General features: G+C 40.5%; 1 protein-coding gene across 9 annotated transcripts in view; it reads left to right on the forward strand.

The window, feature by feature from the left end:
* FBLN2 (fibulin 2) overlaps positions 1-13095 on the forward strand; it is a 143366-nt gene extending 130271 nt beyond the window's left edge. For all 9 annotated transcript variants that reach the window (XM_077924877.1, XM_077924873.1, XM_077924871.1 and 6 more), the window contains 6 exons: positions 1567-1695; positions 2607-2732; positions 4887-5003; positions 5102-5230; positions 8186-8309; positions 9766-13095. In XM_077924877.1, the coding sequence (XP_077781003.1) occupies positions 1567-1695; positions 2607-2732; positions 4887-5003; positions 5102-5230; positions 8186-8309; positions 9766-10123 (983 nt within the window). In that variant the 3' untranslated portion in view covers positions 10124-13095. The remainder of the gene's footprint in view (positions 1-1566; positions 1696-2606; positions 2733-4886; positions 5004-5101; positions 5231-8185; positions 8310-9765) is intronic.
* The last annotated feature ends 5898 nt before the right edge of the window (positions 13096-18993 follow it).

The following is an 18993-nucleotide window of genomic DNA, read 5'->3' on the forward strand; positions in this document are numbered from 1 at the left end:
TATTGTGTGCCTAACAGCAGAGGCGCCATCTCCCAAAGTACATTGCAGGGCCTGTATTCAGTCTTACCAATGGGGCCCCCCCTCAAAACCTCCTCTGGTGTCTGCATCTATCTCATGTGTTTTGAACCTGCTACCCTGGCTTTCTGCACTTCAATTTAAACCCAGGGAAGGACATCATGAGGTGGGGCTTTTTCAGATCAGGAAGTTTCATGCAGCCTGGGAGGCTAAGCCTAAACTTATGCCTAGCACAACAGTGATTGGACAAGGACCTATTTTAGCTGAGAAAAAAGGAAAGGGGAAAGATGGTAAGTTGTCCAGAAGCATGTGATATTAGTTATCACTGTATAAATGGTCCAAAAAGATGTCTGTGTAGCATCCAAGTTAAGGGGGTGTGGAAACCAGAAAACAATCTTAAAGAAGGAAAGCAGTCTGGCAGACCTCACAGTGTGGGGCCTTACAGTCAACATTTATATACAAATATCATTCACCAGAGATTCCAACTAAAATGTGATGGTCTTGGTTACTTCTTAATTCTGAGTGTTAAGTACATGACTGATGTCTATCACTGAGGGTTGTTATTTGATGCTCTGTATAATTTCCATATACAGTCGTACCTCCTTTTGCGTCCGGGATCCATTCCGGAGCCCCGGACACTCGACGAAAGGGACGCTCGACAAAGCGCTGCTCTGTGCATGCGCAAAGCAACGCTTCTGCGTGTACGTGAGTGGCAAACCCGGAAGTAACCCGTTCTGGTTCTTCCGGGTTTGCTCCGGACGTTGGATGAAATGGACCCTAAACGGGGGCGGACTCAAAATGAGGTACCACTGTACCCAACTATATTTGTTTGCAGGTAAATCCCTTAGTCCATTTTATAGGAAAGCTATGCATGTGTCATTCCGCCATCACTCCCTCATCTTACAGAGTTGGTAGCTGGGTGGGACTCCAGCACTTTGTAGATTCCATACATCATGGGAAATGTGTGAGTATAGGAAATTTACGGTGGATTGTATCAAAAGGCTACAACCCTCTGTGCGATCAAATCCTCAGACTGTGTGTTGTTGTTTTTTAATAGGTGAGAAGGGGAGAAAACAGATATCAATTGTGATTATGTCAAACTATTATTGTTTGCCTAACTCGTCCATTCTCAGAAAATCCTGTTTTAATGAATCAAAGCATCACAAACCAGACAGGAGAATGTCAGATAAATGTAGATGTTATTACAATGTCAAGGGCACATCTCTTTTTATTTTGATAATCTTTTTGTTTGGAACCAACCACAGAGGGCATTCTAAGACCTTGCCAGCTGCATCTCCATTTTCATTTTGAAACACTGGCCTCTGGAAGCATAGACCTGCATGAAACCAGCTTTGGGAGACAGGGATTGCTGATCACTAATCACTTTTCCTGCAGTGTCAGGAAAAAGTTAACCGTGCTTCTGCTCCAGGTTGACTCTCATGATGCAAGCCTCTTCATTCAGTACAGCTGCCTGCAAACTGTGATATTTGGAGAATGACCATCAGCTTGGCCCTCTGCGGTGAGAGTAATTGCTACCTTTTGCTTCGGTAGATGTTGATGAATGTCAAACCGGCGTACACCGCTGTGGCGAGGGACAGATTTGTCACAATCTACCTGGAGCTTACCGCTGTGATTGCAAGACGGGATATCAGTATGATTCATTCAGCAGGACCTGCATTGGTATGTGTGGCACAGGAGGAGATGATATTGCTGATTGATGAAACATGGACCTCAGGCCAGTGCGCAGTGCTGCCGTTTCCAGCACAATTATTAATTCCATAGCACTAGAACTCAAACAAGATAATAGAATTGCTTCTGAAACCACCTTCACTCGCAGTGAACTGCTTGTCTCTTAATCAGAAGCACTAGTGAGAATATGTTCTAATTTTATTTCAAGTATAAGCAATTGATTGGATAAGAACTGAATTAGGAGGATTCCATAGGTGAAAAACCTTTCTGCTGTAAATATATCACAAATTGTGGACCAGAGAGTAGTTCAGTTTCTGACACAAGTATGGTTGGAGGAGAAATTCTATTCAATTCCCATTTAAAGGGAAATCTACTCAAGTCACACTTTCTGAAACAGCATATGAACTGAAATACGGCCATCCTTTGAAACTGGAACTTCTCTGAATTTTGCAATGCAGTTCTCCAGCCAAGTGAGGAGTACAAAAATGAATATACTGGGGTTAAGTGTGCACATAAATAGCATACAAAAATACAATATATCATGTATGTATTCTGGACCCTCCTCATGTCAAATTCTATCCAATTTAATTTTCATTGGGAGAAAAATGTTTGGCAGCTGGATATGAAAATGTGTGCATGCTAGTTGGGGGACAGACGGACAGTGGATACTCTAAAGTTTGTGCACAGTATTTTGAAAGTGCAAATGTGCAATATCTTCTGATATTGCAAGAGTTCGTAACCATCAATCCCAAGAACTGTAGCTCTGTTACATCATATGTTAATACAAAGTTAGGAAAATAAAAAATGAAATCAAAGCAATTAATCAATGCAGTCCTAAACATTTTTCCTGTTCTCTCTCTCTCTCTCGATTTATATTTTTGTTTACTGTGCATTTGTGGCAGACATAAATGAATGCTGGAATTATCCTGGCCGACTCTGTCAACACTCATGTGAAAATACTCCTGGATCCTATCATTGTTCCTGTTCTACGGGCTTTCGCTTGGCATACGATGGGAAGCATTGTGAAGGTATTGGGCTAAACATCTATTTGTTAAATCTTTATTAATTTGAATTTTAAAATATCAAAACACAAGAACATTTAATACAGACACAAAGTGAGAAAATGAAGAAATAAAGAAAAAAGAGAAAAAAAGAGAAGGGGAAAAGTAATACTATAAGTTTCATATATGTAAATGCCATATCATATTTACAAACCCACAAAAAAGAACGAAAACATTACTATGAATTAGCTAAAAAAGGCTTCCAAATATTTTCATTTACTATATCTATTCTTTCCTTTATAATGTACAGTCTCAAATGAACTTAATTCTTTTTGTACTTCCAAACATAATATCATTTCCACCTTTTATTTACATGAATCACTCTAGTTCTGCCAGGAGATTCTTATTCTTACAATAATTTTTTAGATATTCTTTAAATATTCTCCATTCTTTATATACATTCTGTTTTGATTGAACTCTTACTCTCCCTGTCATCTTTGCTAGCTGTAGATATTCTATCATTAGGGCTTGCCACTCTGCTATTGTAGGTATTGCTTCATTTTTCCAATTTCTTGCCACTAATATTCTGGCTGCTGTCGTTGCATACATGAACAATGTTTTTATATTTTTTTCCCTATTTCTATTGGCAATATGCCTAGAAGGAGGGTTTCTGGTCTTTTTTTTTTAATTAAATTTAAATATCTTTTTAAGTTCATCATAAATATTGTTCCAGAAGTCTCGGATAACTATGCAGTTCCACCACATATGCAAATAAGACCCTATCTCTTTTTTACATCTCCAGCAGATAGGTGATCTATTTTTGTACATTTTTGCCAATCTTGCTGGAGTAAGGTGCTATCCCTCCATAGTCTCTCCCATTGTTCCATTTAAATATTATACCCAAGGTCTTGCACCCATCTCACCATTACTGACTTAACTTGCTTTTTTTTCACTTCCCATTCTAATAGGAGATCGTACGTTCGTGAGATATATTTTCATTTTTTTTAATTAGATCCCTTTCAAATATAGATGTTTCTTTTGCAATACCTTCTTTCCTATCCAAATTTAGTCTTTGATTTATCTGAAAATATAGGAGCCAGCTTGTCATATACTTTTTAATTTCCTCATATTTTTTCAGTTGTCTTGTCTTGGTTTTCCTCTAGTAATATTTTATATGTGGCCCATTCACCTTCCATTTTCTTTTTTTTTAACAGCCAAGGCTTCTGTGGGTGAGGTCCACAGGGCTATTTTTTGCTCTAAAATTCCCTTAAAATTATCCCAGATCTTATATAATGACTTTCTAATTATATGATTTAGAAAACCCCTAACACTAACCAACACAGATGTGTTAGATCTAGAGGGCCACGATAACCGATATGGGTGGCACGGATACCTGATATATGATAAGGTGAGGATTCACAGGGGTATTTGGCTAAACATCTAAATCTAAACATTTCTAGGTTTTGTATGTCCTGAGGCCACAAAAAATCCAGAGATTCACATGTGCTTGACTGAGATTAATAAATTATTTTTATCTGTGTTGGTGAGCAGATGGTTGCATGAACAAATACTGATGACACCAAACTTGATATTGAATGGGGAGGTTAGGGAGTTGGTTGTGTAAAAACCTATGAAGGCAATGCAAATGTATATCTGAAAGTGCATCCCATTCAAAGCAATACTCTGTATCCTCCCTTGTATATACATTTAGATGTGCCACCAAATCTAGGTTTTATTTGTGCCGCTGATCAAGCAAGTGATTTTGTTGCATTATGTATGTGTTGATCTTCTTAGCTAGGTACATAATGAAACGACTGTTATAAGAATTATTTCTACTGTTTTAGACACAGTCAGCTCAATATGACTTTACTTTCCCTTGTTTTGCTAATTATTAAACTTTTCTTCATCAAGCATTTCCATGTGCTCATTGTTACGTGTCATTGTGAATGAAATATGTAAAAAACAGAGAATCCAACCAGCTCAATCAACAAAAATTGTAGCTGATGAATCAAATATATCATCATGCTTCAAGACACAAGACGTTTCTGCAACAGTCAATACATTTTCAATGACTAAAATGGGCCTTTTCTTTAACCTTTCTGCTCTTTGTTTGATAACAGACAATGACTGACATGGCAGTGGCTGGACTGATTAAATGTTATTTCTATACTTCTTATACAGATATCAATGAATGTGACAACAATCCATGCAGTCAAGAATGTGCTAATATATATGGTTCCTATCAGTGTTACTGCAGGCAAGGCTATCAATTAGCAGAAGACGGCCATTCTTGCAAAGGTATGTTTTGACCTTTCCATTGGGATTACTATTGCACGTTCCTACTGGAGAGCAACTTTGTTGTCCTCACATGTCTATACATTCTTCTTTTTCCTCAGATATTGATGAATGTGCACAGAGTGCAGGTATTCTGTGCACTTTCCGCTGCATGAATGTGCCTGGAAGCTATCAGTGTGCTTGTCCCGATCAAGGATATACCATGGCAACAAATGGAAGGACTTGTCAAGGTAAGAAGGAGATGGAAGTGCTTCAGATTCTACCTGCTCAGCCATCAGGTCAAACATTCTTATCGCACTGTTTGCTGTTATTACGATTGCAATAAAAATCACAGTTAGTCCAGTTATTATTGAGGTTGCACAAGGGGGGAAGGAAAGATAGCATTTGAAGGGCAGGCTCTATTTCTCTTATGTGGTTTGTGGGGGGCAAAAATACAGAAGGCTCTTTTGCTTGTTTTTCAAGTGCAAGCAGGGCTCTCATCACAATACTCCACCAGGTAGAGAGAGTTTGGCAGAGGGGAGAGATCATTTTGGACACCTTCATAGTGGGATAGGATAGCTGCCCTGATCGCTGCCATGCCCAGCACCACTCTCACTCCTGGGACACCACGCCACCCTCCTCACCAAGCTCCCAGAGCCATTTCAGAGTTGGTGTCCCTTTCGAATATGAGCCAAGCTTGGCTTCCACCCATGATGACTGCCGACGATGTTTAATTATCCAAACTGCAGTGCCCCAGCCTATAGAACTATGAAATCTATAGACTTAGTAAATCTACAGTGGTGGTATTTATAAATGAATAGAATGAGCAGCTAGTTTATTTTTTGTTTCACAGTCATCTTGAATTACAAGAATGTATACAGGTGATAAGAAAATAGCAGTGGTAACCAAGTCCTAATGGTTGCATACACACCACTAGCATTATTCTCATGTCCCAGGAGTGATATCATAGGCATGTAAATAATACTCTGCTGTCTCTGAAACGAAACACCAGCATTTTTGTTTGATTTTCCTAAAACAATTTGACAACAGTGGTAGCATATCAGTGCTTCTGAGATTACAGCATCAAAACTGGTACAAGTCGAAAGCAGCCTAGCTGAGGATCCTTGGATGGATTACTGGCCCAGTCACCTGGATGATATCTTAACCCCAAATTATCCTACTTTTGAAGGCAGAGTAAGATCATCATCATTCTGCCTTTTGAAGGCCATGCATGGGCATAAAAACCAAGCAGGACACCCAATGGTCATGAACCTGAGTCACGTAGCTGCTTCCCAGATTTGGGGGAGATACTGGCTACATGATTTATCACCGTTGGATTTTCAGCACAGGAAGCCTATTTAAACAATAAGCTCCAAAGATCTTAGACATGAGATGGGTGAGCTCACTTCCACACCATGGGGAGAATGTAGGAAAAAAATATTTTTGTATCGGGGACATATTCGCCCATGAGTCATTCCACCCCCTTCCTTCCATTTCATTCATGGCCTTTTTATAGTTGAGTGAATTCAAGCTGATCTGTTTGAACTGGCATGCTGGAGTTTTATGTTATGGATCATTGTTTTTAAAGCTATGTGGTAAAGCTTCAGACAGCCAAGATGGAGAAGTAAATCTTTTTGCAACATCGGGTTCCATATGGAAACAATTTAACCTTTTCACCTAGTTTTAAGAAACAGTGAGGAGGGGGCTTAATTTACTTTAATTTTCTTTGACTTCCTATTAAATTTTTTGCCCTTTGGGCTTTTAAACCAAGCCATGCTCCACGCAAGAGCAATTTTTGACCCTCCGGGAAGGCTATGGTATTTCTTTAAGAGCCTGCCTCCTGCATGACAACGGGCAAATTTCACCACAGGATTTTGCCACATGGTTTGTCTGTTAACATTTATTTTATTTGCAAACCTCTGAATGCTGTCTAGACATCTGAGAGTTTTCTGTGTGGCTACACACAGTCCTCAGCCAGTTTCCCCCCTCCCTCCTTGAACTGGATCCATCGCATCTGGTATCCCATATCTTCAGAACCACAATTGAACATTTTGTCATCTTATTGTTCAAAAAACCGTTATTGTGCTCAGTAACAAAAGGAGTCTTTCATTCTGATCTTAAGCACATTTTGTGGAAATAAACTTCTCTGAATGCAGGGGAAATACAGGAAGTCTGCAATCTTTTTTTTAAGCTTAATGCAACTATAAGTGCAGAAGAGGGTTCTGTTGCTGGTTTTGTTTTTTTAGTAACGTGTCCTAATAAGATGATAATCAAGTCCAAATCTGCATATGTTAATTTATCATTTTATCTTCCTACTTGTATGAAAAAATACTGATTTGGTTCTCCCTTTCCACTGTTATTGCAGAGTACACAGAGTACACAGGTGTACAGGCCAAGTATCCCAGTAGATACCTATTGAGTGATAGACAAATACTGTCACACACCATTTGCATAGCCTTGCTAAGGGCCAACCAATGAGATAGGGCTATTTGCTTCATGCTGTGCTTGTGAGCTCCCTGGGGTCTTCCAGCTGGCCACTGCTGGAATCAGGTTGCTAGACTTTAGATGAGCCCAAGCTTGTGTGATCCAACTGGGCTTTTCTCAAATTCCTATTGCAAAACATACAAAAGTGTAGCACCCAGAGTGTCACCCTGGAGGCTATTTGTGTGCAGAAGTGGAGAGGTTGGCATGGATTCCCCACCACATAACTGTTGTACTGTCCATAACTGTTGTACTGTTGTGTGGAAGAAGCAAAGCTTCAAGTCTAAGGCTGAGGTCCTGTGCATGCTCACTTGGTCTTAAGCCTTACTGATCTCAGGAGGTCTGACCACAATAAACATGCACAGCATTCAGATGCCTGAGTCAGCACTCTAAAGCTGCAGTTGTGTGCTCAATTACTTGGGATCAAGCCTGTTTAAATCACTTAGACTTCTCTGTAAGCATGACAGGTTTCCCTACTGGCGGTTAGTATTTTCCAAAGAAGCAGATGTACTTGAACCTTAAAAATGGTTACATCAAAGCAAATTTAATGCACTCTCTGCTGCTCTTAGCATAAAGTAGCACAGCAATAGTTCCCATACCTACATGTGAGTGATATTTCTTGCATAGTTTTGGAATAAAGCTGCATCTTGTGATTTGGAATAAGGCTGCAACTACACTGTTTTGTGAATATGTTACGTGATCGTTCTTATGTGTTTCATTCCCAGATATTGATGAATGTGCAATGGGAACCCACAATTGTTCCTCAACCGAATCTTGCTACAATGTTCAGGGCAGCTTCCGGTGTCTTTTGTTTGAGTGCCCAGCGAACTACAGAAAAGTGTCTGAAATGTAAGTCCAATAAGAAAGCCACTAAATCAGATGATATTTATAAAGTTCTCCTCAGTAGCTATATCTTAGAGAGTTTGTTGAACCCCTACTGTCCCTGGCCAAAAGCATAAAACAGATGCAAAAAGATATGAATGAGAGAGTTTGGGGTATACTTTGGACCCCTCCTCTTGAAAGCTCTCGTACCAAAATGTTTGCCTACAAACATTTCATCCTGACCTAATTTAATTTTAATTACTTTTACAGCGTGCAGAAGTGTGGTAATTGGCACTAGTTGAAACAAGAATGGAAACAGAAGAAAATAATGACTTTTTAAAAAGGGGATTCCAGAGCCTCCTTTCAAAAGGAAAATCACCATTAACTGCAGATAATAAGATAATAAAATTAGTTTTTACTGGACCAATATCTTTTAATTGCAATTTTTTCAACAGCTCAGTGGTTTGCTGGTAGTTTGGTTTCTTTTTTTAAAAAACCTGTATATCTTGAATTCTCTTCCCCCACCCCAAATATCAAAGTGGCTTACAACACCAAAATATGCAAACATAAATTGCATTAAACATCCATCAGAACATACCAATATTATTAAAACAAAAAATGAAAATCACCAAAAACAGTAAATTGTTTACCCCACACCCAAATTATGAACTCTGACAATCAAGGCAGGCCTAGTCCCTCATCTCTCTGGAGCGGGGGGGGGGGGGGTGCTGCAAGGGAAGGGAGAATGGGCAATCATGATCTCTCCCTCTCTGCCGCCAATGGATTTTCTACAATAGCGCAGAGTTGAAAAACCATGTTGTAACAGTATAGGAAGAGGTCTGTTAGATCTAGTCCAGGACATTGTTCTTGCAGTGGCTAACCCAATGCCTATGGGAAGCCACGGCAGCATAATGTCAAGATGTTTCCCTGGCAGAAGTGCATCCACTACAGTCATCTGGAGGTTCTGCTTGAGAATTTGCAGAGCTGTCAGGCTTGTGGGTCCTGGGACATTTGAGGTGACTTTGCATAAGGCAGCTCTTTATCCTCGATCTGTACTGCTTTAAATGAAAGCAGAAAAGGCACTCCTGGGCTGCCTTTGTAAGCATGATTCTCTGGGATTTTGTATATAGCCTGATCAGAGCACTGCACTTTGATGGTTCACAGATTCCTTTTGCAGGCAAACGGCACAGTACGATTTTGTCTGTTTTCCTCTATGCGCTCATTGTGGTGCTTCCAGAGGGGGCTTTCAGGGTTCATGATCTTTTGATACTTGGCTGTTATGCTGACAATTGCATCAGTGTAAAGAGTGTTGTAAAAGAAGAGTGAGCAGCTGTTAATTGCACAAAGTTTGCAGCTCTGTGGTGCATCTGCCTAACACATGAGAGAGGTTTTTCTGGGACTTTGCAAATTGCCCAGATGTGTATCTTTTCGAATCACAGTTTCTGCAGTGCTAACTATTTCCCTTTTCTCCTCTCTCTCTCAGGAGATGTGAGCGTATCAACTGCTTTAACTATGTGGACTGCCAAAACACTCCTTTGCGAATTACTTACTATCAGCTTAACTTCCAAACTAACATTGTCATCCCTGCGCATATTTTCCGAATTGGTCCCTCGCCTGCTTATGCTGGAGACAACATAATCCTCACAATCAACAAAGGAAATGAAGAGAACTACTTCAGCACCAGGAAGCTGAATTCCTACACAGGCATTGTCTACCTTCAGCGGCAAGTGAAGGAACCCCAAGACTTTTTGTTAGATGTTGAAATGAAGCTTTGGCGTCAAGGAACCTATACGACCTTCCTGGCTAAAATTTACATCTTTATCTCTTCTCATGCCTACTGAGGCATATGTACTCTAATGGGAGTTTATTGGTGCTATCGCCTTTGTGTTTTCTACCAAAGCTTATTATGATGCCTAGTTATAGATTTTTTTAAATAATAATCATTTTCCCCCTTATTATTTTTCTAAAAACATCTTTGTTTTTTGTAAAATTAACTTAAAACGCACAACCCGTTTCTCTTATAACTCTGGATTTTTAACTGAGCAGAAGAAGGCATTGTGGTTTAAAGCAAATATATATGTACAGTATTTACGTGATGCTCTAAAATCTTCTGTTTGTATTGCACCAGTGACAACTTCAGAATGAATTGCTGGGGGGGGGGGGAGACAATCTATCCAAACTTAAGCACTTAAAGGTCCTGTTGATTTCCCAGAGAATTAATCATGCGGCCACTGAAATTAGTTTGACTTTGTGCTTAAGTACAGTTGGATTGGGCTGCTTGGCAGGCAGGACGTCAGTCCCTGCCCATGGCAATGTCTGATGGAAGTGATCTCTTTACACCTGCGGAGCTTCTTCCGGTGCAGCTTTTAAAAAGACCTGAAGCCCTTAAAGTCTCTTTAATGTATTTACACTTATTTACATGTAATATACAAAGAGAGTTCACTATGCTTGGACTGTGTAGCAAAAAAATGCTGCGTTCTGACATGCCAGCAAATCAGATGGGGACATGTTAGTCTCGCACCTCCTCATGCAATTGCCTGCTCAGTAACTTTAGCTGCCTCGTTCTCTTCCTCCAGGCAGGAGGAAGACAAAAGGTTAATATGAGAACTAATGCACAGCACAGCAAGCTCTCCTTATAGAGTTACATGCATTTTCAGCTTTGGAGGACAAGAGGTGGAAATCCAAAGGGTTGGATGAAATCCAGCCTCCTTAGGCACTTGGGTCTTGTCCAGTGTCCAGGAAGCTTGAACATTTTTTGGGTGGGAGGGGGGAGCGGGTCAAATCCAATGTTCATCATACTCAGAATAACCCACTGAAATCAATGAACTTAACCCTAAGTCCATGGATTTCATTGGATGTGCGCTGAGTGTGACAACCAGCAAAATTGTAACCATGTCTACTCAGAAATAAATCCTATTGAATTAAATGAGAATTGCTCCCAGGCAATGCTTTCATGCATTCTCTTATGGTGCCATGGAATTACACCTTCTGGTATATCAGAGATACTGCACCAGTAGTGCCAGATCAGTGCCACACTTTACATGGGAATTGCACTTGCTGAGGGCAAACCACCCACCCATCATGGGAAATACATATAGCCAGTGTCAGCACACTGTACTCTCAGGCAAATGCTGCAGGCCTGTTGCTTCTGATCTCTGCCTCTTCATTGGGCTGGGTATGAATTTTTCTTCTCCTTGGTCCCGCATGCCATACAGCCACAGCAAATCAGCAAGGGATACAGCCTTTCAATCCACAGGTGAGCAGCATGTGGCCACCTCCTATATAGATAGGCCCATCCTCTTTCTCTCTGCAGTGGAGAAAAGATTAGTGTTGCTGCAATGCTATTTACAGCATGGGGAAATTGAAGCCCGCTGAAACCTGGAGCCAGTGTTTACATGTCTGAGGGCTCAAATTGTACATCCTGTGACCATGCAGCAATCACGTTTGCTATGTGCGGCAGTTTTTAAATGTGCAAGCTGTGGTGCTAGAGTAGGAGTGGGGAACCTCTGGCCTCCCAGATGTTCCTGGGCTGCAGCTCCCATTAGCCCTAGCAAGCATTGTCAATGGCCAGAGATCATGGGAGCTGTAATTCATCTGGAGGGCCAAGGATTCCACACTTCTATATTAGGTAACATTCAGGCTGACATCATATACACAATTGCCTGGAATCAATGGGATTTACTTCTTATTAGACATGCATAGTGCTGTCAGTCACTTACTATTAGATGTCTTTTCTTTTTTGTCCTCATAATTTATGTCTACTTATCTGCAAACACAGGTCCCTTAACAAAAGAACACAATTTGAGTGGCAGTTAATCCATGCTTACACTTAAACAAAGCCGAATAATTTTCAGATCCAGTGGAAGAGAGAGATGTGTTGTGCTTTCTTGCTGAAATTGACATTGCAGTTCGCATTACTTGCCTGGTTTTGTATTTAAATTCAGTACTGAAGGTGCCCATTCTTTTTGGGGTGCATACAAGATGTATTATATTTTTTAAGGACATGCCAAAAATGAAGCATGACAGACCAAAGATGCAAAACCGTTGTTAACACCTTATTGAATGTCATGGCTATCCAATTAGACTGTTAAGATAAAACTTGAAATCGATCAGATTTATTTTCTGCTTTTCTGGCCTAAATGACATGGCAGAAGTAGGAATCTAGTTAATTTGGCAGCTTGAATAAACCATATACTATACGAATAGGACAATGCAAGGTTTAAATTCTTTTCAAGTTCTCTTATTTTATAGAAAACTGGATAAGGCCCAAATCAAGCAGCCATGTGTACTGATGAGTAGTTTAATCAAAATAATTTTTAAAAGTTTTTTTGCAAGTGAATAGCAGAATTTTAAAATAAATATGGTGTGTTGTTGTTGTTTTTTTAAAAAAAGATAGAGCAGTCTAGTACAAATCTTTTACTTAATTTTTTTAGCACAGCTATACATAAATAACATATGAAATGTTGTTGATCAAAACCATAACTGCAACATATAGATTTTTTTGTGATATGGTTTAATCCTTTCCTTATATTGTAGTGGATCTTATTTTGTATATAAAACAAGGAAGAAGCCAAGCCTTAGGGCCTTTTTATACAGTAGTATAAAAAGTATTATAAAATGCTGCAGTATTATGACATGTAAAATACTAATTTGTACTGTGGATTAAACATGTAAATGCTTTTTATGTTTAACGGGAGCGAGGGGAGAGGGGAAAGATGTGCTGTCATCAGATTCATTGAATGTTGTTTTCCCTGCTATTTCTGTTGAGACTTCAGTCCATAGTAAAGCATAAGTATGGTTTTAGCTAATGTTATACATAGTTGTGCTTCTATAAATTCTTTTCTTGGTCTCTTAGTGCATATTTGCTTCCATTCTAATAAATAGACTCTTAGAGCTGAAAGTGAAATTGCTAGGTACTAACCTGGAGACTTTTGCTGTCACTCCAAATAGCTTATTGGCAGAAAATGCAGCAGGAATGTCTCCCACCACAATTCTCTGGTCATTTCTTCATCCATCTGTCTCAGTGAACCTGTTGGTTCCTGAAACTAGATTTTTCCTTCACAGAGCAATGGGAAAGGGATCACTGGACACATGGGGAAGGAGAGAGCGTCGAGGAACTCTAATTACTAGGAACTAGGAAACCTTACTTAGAAGGGTATAGGAACATAGGAAGCTGGCATTATCCTGAGCCAGATCATTGATCCGTCTAGTTCAGTATTGTCCACCCTGACAGGCAGAGTGTCTCCCAGCCCTACTTAGAGATGCCAGGAGTTGAACCTGAAAGCCTTCTGCATGTAAAACAGATGTTCTACCACTGAATTACAGCCCTTCCCCCAGAAAGGCATCTCACTACACCACTCAAAGGCTATCCATATACAGTGGAACCTCGGTTTTCAAATGCCTCCGTTGACAAACGTTTCGCCTTTCGAATGCCAAAAACCCGGAAGTAGCTGCTCTGGTTTCTGAACGATTTTCGGAAGCCAAACATGCCACATGGCTTCTGTTTCGAGTTTCCCTATGATATTGAAGCTTCCACTTTCAGTTTCAGAAGTCAAACGGTCTTCTGGAACAGATTACGTTCAAAAACCAAGATTCTACTGTATCATATATCATAGCAGAGTTGCAGAAGATCATGTGATACAAGCAGATTAACTACAGAAAATGTGTCATGGGTATAAACAGCCTCAGACCTAACAACTACACATTTCCTACTGCACAGCATCTTGAGAAATGAGCAATAAAAGAGCAGGTGGAAATAGGTTTACTAGAGAAGTTCTCAAATTCCACCAGAGATGGCAGGGTAGGGCTGTAGCTTCAACTGCGGAGGAATCACATTGGAACAGACTGGAAGCCTATTTGATTCAGTTATGGTCCCAGAGTCCAGTAAATTAAAAGCCAAAAGTGTCCCAAACTATGACATGAATTCCATAAGTAATGTGGAATGGTCTGCCCATCTCCAAGGCATATGCAGTACAATTAAGCACATCTTTCTGCAGGGAAGAGGAGCAGGGCAGTATGCAGTTATGAGACCTGAAAGCTTTTTTAAAAGCTCTGTGCAATAAACACATGATGGAGCGGTGGAGTTCTCCTTGCCCCGGCAGGGCACATCAAGAAACCATGAAACCCAGCATTTTCAATCAACATTAGCATTTGATTGAGTATAAATGCCATTCAAGCTCCACTGGTCTGTCCTGTCAGAGAAATAATGGACAAGCAATTTGTAATGTAGAGACCTTCCGCTGACTAGAAGCAACCGCAGTCAATCATTTTGTTAAGTCACTGGCAGGCAGTTTCCAATGACGACTCTTCATTTTCTAACAGAGGTAATTGATAAAGTCCAGTGTGAGAGTGGGGTCCCAAACAGACTCTTCTGCAAAGACTTTCTTTGGCATACCCACTCTCCTTTTCCCAACACTGAAAGCACCATTTTAGCTTTTGTGGAAATGCTAGAGCATTTTCTCCTCTAATTGAACAGAAATCTCTGCAGACATGGCTACTGTTGTCAGCTGAAGCGAGTCCCAAGATTACAATGTAACCTTGATATCCCAGTGGGCAGATCAGAATGTTACGGCTTTCATGTTATTTTACAGCTAAAATTTCAATGTCAACATTGGTTTAACAAAGGCCTCAAGCGTCTTTACTCTAGCCACCTTAACAATGCAATCCTATACATGTATACTGAAGTAAATTCTATAGGTCTGACATCCAAGAAACTGTATGTAGGATTGCAAACTGAGGATCTTGCTCATTTTAGGAGCCTTTATTTTATGCTGTAACCAAATGGGTTTAATTGATTAACTGAATGAATGAATGAATAAATGAATGAATGGTTATCAGCAGCTGACAGCCATTTTATAGTTAGACAGTTCCTCTGACTGTGGTGTGTGATGTATCCTTGAAGTCAGTATAATGTAATTTATGCCAATTTCAAAGCTCTTTCATAGAGCCACATGAGAGTCTAAATGTGAATTTGACTCACTAGTCTTGCTAGATACTCAAAAGCTTTAAGGAAGTTTGAAACTGGCTTTAGCTTTACCTTAAAATAATCCCAGATTAAGTTGCTTTGAAGAAAGCTACTGCCAAAGTGATAAATGGGTGATGGTTGCACTCCATCAATGATGAAAGCTTTTAATAAATTTGGACAATCTAAGAAAATGTTTAAGGCTCACTTCCCTATCAGTCTTCTCAGAACTATTGAGATGCTCAAAAGAATGTGAGGGAGCTTAAACTGAGGATGCTGAAGAAGCTGTCCTCACCTCCAATATCCACATGCAGCAGGTATGAGGTGTTAGGAGATGGGTAGTCCCTCTGGTGGGGGACATATCATACTCCTTCTGGGGTAGTTTGCTCACTTTTGGTCCCCACCCTGCACTCAGCTCTCACCTGTGACTCCTAGAAGCTGCTAGCATGCGTCAGCAGCCACACTCTGGAAGCAGCTTTGACTGGCTAAACCAGGTGAGCCTAGCAGATGAGTCTCTATGTGTACAAGTTGGCTTTTTGATGAAAGCAGCTTCAAAGCTAAGGAAATGATATTTTATTCGCATTATATTAGTGCCGTTGCAACAGAGGGAGAGAAGAGAAGCTAAGGAAAGCAGGCCCACTCTACCAGCTCTGCTGAAATACCAGCTCCTTGTAGCTCCTCTTTTCCCTGAACTGCTTCCACCCCAGCTGGTTATTATGAAAACCCTGTGACTGGAATAAAGGGTGCCTGAGTTTTCTTCCCTCCCCCCTCTGCAGCCCCCCTCCTCTAATTCTTTTTGTTTCATTTCCTCACATTTTTATTGATCTCATTTAAGATGCTTTGGGAGTCTGGACAGAAAAAATAAATAAATGTTAGCTTTAACCTAGCTTTTAAAATTAATATAGTTAACCTAGTTTAACATAGTTTTAAATACAGAACAATTGCTGCAACACCAAATAAATTAGAAGAATATCTTGCAAACTTTTTACCTTGAGAAAAGAAAATTCTCCACATAGACATATTTACCAAGTAAGCCCTCAGCATATATCACAAGACCCCTTGTTGTTGCAAAAGATTCTGGGAAATAGTCTCAGTTATGCACATAGTTCACCTTGGGCTTTTTGAGCAATCCTAGTTATTTTGGCTGCTTCGAGTCTTGTTGCTTGTTGTTGCTTCTTGATTTACATAAAAGGTAAAGGTAAAGGACCCCTGGACGGTTAAGTCCAGTTAAAGGTGACTATAGGGTATGGCACTCATCTTGTTTTCAGGCCTAGGGAGCTGGCGTTTGTCCACAGACAGCTTTCCGGGTCATGTGACCAGGATGACTAAACTGCTTCTGGCACAACGGGACACCATGACGGAAGCCAGAGCACACAGAAACGTTGTTTAGCTTCCTGCCACAGCGGTACCTATTTATGTACTTGCATGGGCGTGCTTTCGAACTTCTAGGTTGGCAGGAGCAGGGACAGAAGAACGGGAACTCACCCCATTGTGGGGATTCGAACTGCCGACCTTCCAATCGGCAAGCCCAAGTTTCCTGCTTGGCAGGGGGTTGGACTCGATGGCCCTTGTGGTCTATTCCAACTCTATTATTCTATGATTCTAAGAGGCTCAGTGGTTTAGACCACAGCGCCACCCATGTCTTTATGTAGTAATTGGTAATTTCAGAGTCAAGCATTCTCTTCAGTTATGGGCTGGAGTTAAGACTCCACCCTTTAGCTTGTTCTTGTGCGTACTCTCAATTTCTTATGCAGCTGTGTGCTAGCCTGTTCATCAACAAACAATCTGTTGCTCTGCAGCAACTTTGTTTAATGTTAAATAAGTAAGAACTTTACAGCAGCAACAAGTAAATTAATATCATATTATCCTATGGTATGTGCCACATGATTTATGTGCTTTATGTGTTTTTTATCTTATACTGGTTTGTTGTAATTGAGAGAATGAGTATGTGTATCCACTACTTCTACCATTGCCCTATTGCCTGTTTAGCATGCTCTATGTATGTATGTATGTATGTAGGTGCTTTTACCTTACCTTATGGCCGTAGTAAAGATTCTTCTTCTCCTATGGGAAAATCGAGGGATTTAATTCAGAAACAGCGGAATGGCAGCAATATGTGGAAAGACACTATTTTCATGCTAATGAAATCACTGAGGGTGAGAAACAAAAGGCAACAATGCTGATGGTTTCTGGCAGTGAAGCTTACTCTCTTTTTAGAACCTTAGTGCAACCACAAAAGCCAGGGGACAAAAGTTTAGCAACCACAAAAGCCAAGGGACAAAAGTTTAGCAGAGTTGCACAAGATCTTGTCTGACCACTATATTCCAAGGCCAAGCATAACAGTGGAATGCTTCAAATGCCATTTTAGGAGGAGGAAGGAAGGTGAATGTATACTGCTGGTTGCAAAAGGCTTGCCGAACGCTGTTCTTTTGCAAATGTTCTGGAGTGTGGAGTTGGTGATATTAAAATTCAAAATCAATGACTGACCTGGGACAAAGCTTTATAGGGGGTGACAGCCATGGAAGCAGCAGTGAGAAATCTACAGGATATGGAACTTAACAATAAGGACAAAATACAGACAAAATGAGTCAATAAATCCAAGCGCACAGCCCACAGGAGAAGCCTAGAGATCTAGAGATGCGTTGTCATTGTAGAGGAATGCATTCATCCTGTATAATCACAGAATGTCTTGGTGCCACAAATGCAGAAAAATTGGGCATTTAGCAAGAAATTGCAAGAGGAGCTATTTAGCGGGACAACCAAGCCAGGCCAAGGAATGGGCAAGAAAATAAGGGGAGAGAAAGCAGATCAGGGGGTTCACAATGTGCAGCTGAGGGGGTGGAGAGAGAAAGTGGAGCCTACAATTCCACAATCATCTAGTAGGCATGGAATTAGATACAGGAGATTCTGTTACAGTAGCCAGTGAAGAGACTTACCAACAATGTAAAGGAGACCTAGGACTATTGGCCAAGACAAGGGTGAATCATCATCATCATCATCATCATCATTTATATCCCACACCTCTGGCTGGGTTTCCCCAGCCACTCTGGGTGGCTCCCAACAGAATATTAAAAACATGACAAAACATCAAACATTAAAACTTCCCTAAACAGGGCTGCTTGTCTTCTAAAAGTCAGATAGCTGTTTATTTCCTTGACATTTGATGGGAGGGCGTTCCACAGGGTGGGTACCACCACCAAGAAGGCCCTCTGCTGGTTACCTGCAACCAAAATGCTTGTTTACAAAGCTATTGTACTACCAACCTTACTATATGCTTGTGAAACATGGACCACTTATAAACGCCATCTCCAACTCCTCGAAAGATTCCATCAATGGTGTCTCCAAAAAATTTTACACATCACTTGGGAAGACAGGCGAACTAATATCAGTGTACTGGAAGAAGCAAAGATCACCAGTGTTGAAGTAATGATTCTTCAACATCAACTTTGTTGGACTGGTCATGTTGTGTGGATGCCTGATGATCGTCTTCCAAAGCAACTACTCTATTCCGAACCACTGTATATAGATATACATATACATATAGGTATATACAGTCATACCTCATGTTACGTCCACTTCATGTTACGTTCTTTCAGGTCCATCCTGCAGCGACCCGGAAGTACCGGAAAGGGTTACTTCCAGGTTTCGCCACTCATGCATGTGTAGGAGCGCAAAATGACATCACGCGCATGCGCAGAAGCAGCGAATCGCAACCCTCGTGTGTGCAGACACGCTGCTGCAGGTTGCGTT

The sequence above is a fragment of the Podarcis muralis genome, chromosome 2, assembly GCF_964188315.1.
Source record: "Podarcis muralis chromosome 2, rPodMur119.hap1.1, whole genome shotgun sequence".
Taxonomy (NCBI): Eukaryota; Metazoa; Chordata; class Lepidosauria; order Squamata; family Lacertidae; genus Podarcis; species Podarcis muralis.